The 5,269-nt window shown below is 43.3% G+C and overlaps 1 protein-coding gene and 1 pseudogene across 1 annotated transcript; one reads left to right on the top strand and one right to left on the bottom strand.

Moving 5' to 3' along the window:
* The first annotated feature begins 269 nt into the window (after positions 1-269).
* On the top strand, positions 270-1,227 carry LOC123387762 (annotated as a pseudogene).
* Positions 1,228-1,465: 238 nt separating this feature from the next.
* On the bottom strand, positions 1,466-3,431 carry CCDC179 (coiled-coil domain containing 179). The gene is made up of 3 exons (XM_004752163.3): positions 3,297-3,431; positions 2,426-2,470; positions 1,466-1,597 (listed from the first exon to the last, which is right to left on the bottom strand). Exons 1-3 carry the CDS (start codon positions 3,339-3,341, stop codon positions 1,466-1,468), a joined length of 222 nt encoding a protein of 73 aa, XP_004752220.2. The 5' UTR covers positions 3,342-3,431.
* Positions 3,432-5,269: the final 1,838 nt, after the last annotated feature.

Raw genomic sequence — 5,269 nt, 5'->3', positions numbered from 1 at the left:
GAGATACAATGGCAAAGGTTAAAGTAAATGGATGGACATAATGGGTTCCTGGTCATCAGGGCTGCTTTCTCATGACCCTTTCATTGATCACAGCTACATGGTCTGCATGTTCCAGTATGATTCTACCCTGACAAATCCAATGTCACAGTCAAGACTGAGACCTAGACCTAGAAACCCATCATGTCATCTCCATCTTGCAGTAGCAAAAGCCCACTGACATCAAATGGGGTGATGTCACCACTCATGACCCTTTCATTGATCACAGCTACATGGTCTGCATGTTCCAGTATGATTCTACCCTGACAAATCCAATGTCACAGTCAAGACTGAGACCTAGACCTAGAAACCCATCATGTCATCTCCATCTTGCAGGACAAAAGCCCACTGACATCAAATGGGGTGATGTTCTTGTTGAATATGTTGTGGAGTACATTGGTGTCTTCACCACCATGGAGAAGGCTGAGGCTCACTTGAAGAGTGGAGAGAAGAAGGTAATTATCCCTATCCCTTTTGCTAATGCTCCCATGTTTGTGATGGGTGTGAAACATGAGAAGTATGACAACTTCCTGAAGATTATCATCAATGCCTTCTGCATCACAACTGCTTGGCCCCTTTGGCCAAGGTCATCCATGACAACTTTGACATTTAGATGCCATCACTGCCATCTAAAAGACTGTGGATGAGCTCTCTGGGAAGCTGTAGTATTATGGCCGAAGGGCTACTCAGAACATCATTCCTGCTTCTGTTGGTATTGCCAGGGCTATGGGCAAGGCCATTGCTGAGCTGAACGGGAAGCTCACTGGCATGGTCTTCCATGTCTCCACCCCCAGTGTGTTAGTTATGGATCTGATCTGCTGCCTGGAGAAAGCTCTCAGGAGAAGGTAGTAAAGCAGGCATCAGAAGGTCCCCTCAATGAAACTCTGGGCTACACTGACCAGGTTGTCTCCTGCAACTTTAACAGTGACACTCACTCTTCCATCTTTGATGCTGAGGCTGGCATTACTCTCAGTGAACACTTTGTAAAGCTCATTTCTGGGTATAACAATGAATTGGCTACAGCCATGTGGGTGGTTGGACTTTATGGTCCACATGCCCGCCAAAGAGCAGGAGTCCCCAAACCTAGAGAGAGCACAAGAGGGAGAGAGGAGCCCTCAGCTGCTAGGGAGTCCTTGCCCTAACTCATTTGCCAACACATTGAGACTCTCCTGGCCTGGAATCCATCTCTGACTCTCTGAAGAAGAGAGACCCACCTTGTCACATACCATCAATAAGGTACAGTTTATCAGACAAAAAAAGAGAGAGAGAGAAAGATTTTAATAATAAATGAGAATTTGATTGGAGGACTTTTAAGGTAATTTCCCAGACTACAATTACAGATTTTTCAAAGGAAAGAGGAAAAACAAAACTTAGAGTACTACATAAATTAAAAATGAGGGTGTCTTTTGCAGTTAAGGACCTGTTAATTTTAGTGAAGTCTCTCTATTGTACTTACTAGGAGTCCTGGTTCTGGAAGAGGAGCAGGTCTTGCAAACCGTTTAGTAAATCTCCTCTTCTCCTTCCTTAGGTTCTTCATATTCTCAATACGTTTATCTCTGGACTTTTGGAAAATTAAAAGGAAAACAAATCATACTTTTTAAACCATAAAAATTCAACATGCTTATTATATTTTTGGTTAGTGTCAATAAAAAAAGATAAACACAATCAGTGGATATGGTTTATATAGCTACATAAAAGTAGGAAAAATCTTTCTTCAAATATGTGGTTCATAGATGAAGAAAACACATTGGAGCGTCTCTAGAGTTTTCTAATGAGACTATTTACTCAGTTCACCAACTGCGGGATCTAAGGCTCATGAATATACATGTTTACTTTTATTTTAAAATAAATATTAAAAAAATAATGTCAATTAAAAGCCCCAAAGGAATTTTCTTTGTAGAAGTAAGAAAACAAAATTTGTGCACATTCTTTAGTTCCCTTAAATGCTGCGTATGTGAAGCAGAGGTTTTTATGTCCCTATTACATGGCAACTATAAGTGGAAGAGACCTAAGGGTTCAAACTAGAGTGCTTTGAAGATAATGGAGTAAAGGGTGTAGAGTATATGAATGAAAGAAACTTTTATCCACTTCCAGTGGGAGTGCAGATGGTATAATTGCTTTGAGAACTATGTGGTATTACTTCATAACTATGAAAAAATTGGTTTCTCTATGATCTAGCCATTCAATTCCTATTACATTAAAAAATAAGAATATAAAGCATTTAATAGTAGTCACATTATTCTAATAGTAGTCACAAGATCCTAGATTTCCATGAAAGATAACACAGAAACTTCTAGCTAATAAAAGTACTATCATATAGGGACCACGACACATAAAAAAGACAAAGTTACAATTTTGAAATACCCAGAATTATTTATTTAAACATTACCTGCCTTGCAGTGACGTCTGAAGGATGTTGCCATCTTGGCCCTTCCTACATAATATGTAAAATTAAATTAAAACAAAACAAACCATAAGAAACCATGAGCAAACAGAAATACCAGTTATTGTAATAGGAAGCCTATGCTACTGTTTTTTATTTATGTAATATATGCATATTATCTCAACTACAGGAGGCAGGAGAGAATGAGAACATTAAGGTAAAAGTCACGGGGAAGGATGGCAATTGTTTGAGGAAAAAAGAACCAGGCTTGAACCACATTATAGAAACATATAGAGAACTGAGATTTATCATGGAAGGAAAAGGTGTACAAGAAATCAAATAATTATGTTTCTGCTGGTGTTTGGGGAGCTTGAGGAACCCCAGCAAGTGGTATGGTTTTCTGAGACACAGGGATCTTGGCTGTTTGGTTTGTAGGGTTCCCACAGCTTCCTGCAATTCCTAAATTGTACCTTAAATACCTTCCCCTGCCTTCAGTTTGATTCAGTTGTTCAACCCCAAGACCCAGAAGCAGTCTCCTCCCTGTCTTTCCCGATATTGGGAAACTTAAACTGCGTCCCCCACCTCTGTAAACCCCATCCACCTCTGGGGCAGATTAATGGGTCAGTCAACAGATGATTGTGCCTGGCTTCTAGAGGATGCGGGGGGCGGGTAGGGGGGCTTTTCCTCCTCCTGGGTGGGTCTGTTGCAGTCCAGAATCTAGTCTGTCTACTTCACCCAGGATTCCCAACCCTCGGCACCCAAACCACCCTCATTGGCCACGATCACAAACGACCGTAATCCCAAGTGTCCCAGTAATCCTAGTGCAGGGCTCAGGGTAGGGGCCTCCGAGGCAGGGTTAGGGCCTTGGAAAACTCACGGGGTTGACTTGGATGGCTTCGTCATCTGCACAGCACAGGCACATGCTGCTTAAGATGCAGAGGCCCCGAGTGCCCCCAGCACGCAGTGGGGGACTAGACCAGGTACTGGATGGGTCACTGCCCACCGCCCAGTAGCCCCGCCCCGTAGCCCCGCCCCATCCATCACAATTCTCTTTATCTTCCCGCATGCGCCCCGCCCTGTCCCTGTCTTCCAGTCCCCTGCAGGGAAAGGTCAAGTTCTTGCTGTCCTGAGCTCACCTGTAGAAGAACTAAGGCTGGCAGGTTACCACAATTCTTCAACAAGCACAGAATACATTTCCATCGCTTTAAGTTCCCAACTCTCTGGCTTCCTTCACTGGAAACCCCTCACTTCTCAAGACATCTTGTTGATTCCATGGCCCTTCACTGCAGCCTGTCCTCAGGGTCCTCAGCTCCATCCCTTCATGGTTCTTCCTTCACCGCTGTCTGTTGGATCCATCCAGCTCTCTACCTTCCCCCTGTCAACACCTGGGCTGAAGGTGGGGAAGGGGGTTTGGGAACCGCCCCAATGACATGTACACAATTCCCAACTAAACTGACTTTTCACCACTGCTTCCCACCCTTCAGTGTTTGCCTGGCTCTTTCGTTTTTGTACCCCGCAGTGTTCCCTTCAAACTGTCTCCTCTGTGGAAATCTTTTGAGCCCACAAGTCTTACTTCACACAGTGAGGGCGGCTCACGCTTCAGGAGAGCGCAGGTCTGCACTGTTGGCTCCGTGTGTATATATATGAAGCCATGAACTCCTTACAGCAACCCAGGAGAATAAGAGCATGGCTATTATCATGGGGGAAATCAGGCATTAGTATGTTAAATACCTTGCAGAGGTGACCACAATTAGAAGGTATTCTGGGACTTAAACCCACAAAGTCCTTTTCCAGGGCCGGTGCTCTTTGATCTCTCTGCTCTGCCACCAATTGCTTGGAGAAGCCCGGCCAGGAGCTACCTCACTTCCTTACCATCTCTAAGTCTGTTGCCTTGTTTGTATCCACATTATCCTTTTCCCTGTATTCTGCTAAACCGAAAAAGTTGTTGCCTCTCTTTCTGTCTACAATAAATCTGTTCATTTTTATTCCCATGCTATTTTCCTCCTAGGAGCCTCCTCAGGGGTCGTGCTGTAGATTGTTCCCTCCCCTTGCTAACCTCACTATATTTTCTGTTTTCTTTAAGCAGTTAAATACATTATGCTACAAATCATCCCCTAATTAAACTAAAGCCCTTTGAACAACAGCTAGATGTAACTTGTCCATCCCCTGTATTTACAGTAAATAACTCTGAGCGTTGTCTGTGGCTTCCGTGTCCTCTTCCTTATATCCAGTGCAATATTTGGCTCACTGCAACCTGCTTGAATGCTTACTACCCCCCATTGGTACTTGTTTCAAAGTGGTCACTGGTGGACCATCCTGCTAAATTCAATGGACATTTTTTATCAGGTGACTTTTGCATAGTGTTAGTAACTGCCTCCAGTTCTCTTGGAAGAGTTAGGCTTAGAAAAATTAGATAATCTTGTCCACCGCTAGTGTTGGAAACCACTGACCACTTCCTTCCTGAAATTCTCCTCTCTGGGAAGAACAGAACTTAGAAAAATTATGTAATCTTGCTCGTGATCACAGCCCAGGAACTGACTTGAAATCCTGTGGCTTCTCTACTATCCCTTGTTGCCTCAAGAACATGTGTTTTGGACACTTACTATTCTATATCTTGCTAGGTCCTGGGAATACAAAGATGAATAATCTGAATTACTCAAGGAAAGCCAGATATAAAAACGATGAAATAGTAAAACTGTGTGTTGGGAGTAGTAATAGGCCACATGTTGTGCAGAAATTCTGTCTTAAGGACGAAGCCTTCAAGGTAATGCTAGGATCCTTACCAGTGGAGAAGCCAGCTTGGCTGCTAATATTGGTTCCATTCTTCTGATTTTCTCATCTACCTTTGCC

The sequence above is a fragment of the Mustela putorius genome, unplaced genomic scaffold, assembly GCF_011764305.1.
Source record: "Mustela putorius furo isolate JIRA1106 unplaced genomic scaffold, ASM1176430v1.1 tig00003859_pilon_pilon_pilon, whole genome shotgun sequence".
Taxonomy (NCBI): Eukaryota; Metazoa; Chordata; class Mammalia; order Carnivora; family Mustelidae; genus Mustela; species Mustela putorius.
Note: the sequence above shows the minus strand (reverse complement) of the source record. Positions and strands in the feature narration are given on the sequence as shown.

Coding starts and splice junctions, on each gene's coding strand:
- CCDC179 (XM_004752163.3), bottom strand. CDS start 3,341: ATGTGCCTGTGCTGTGCAGATGACGAAGCCATCCAAGTCAACCCC. Junction 2,471..3,296: donor AAGCCATCCAAGTCAACCCC/GTGAGTTTTCCA, acceptor CATATTATGTAG/GAAGGGCCAAGATGGCAACA. Junction 1,598..2,425: donor CAGACGTCACTGCAAGGCAG/GTAATGTTTAAA, acceptor ATTTTCCAAAAG/TCCAGAGATAAACGTATTGA.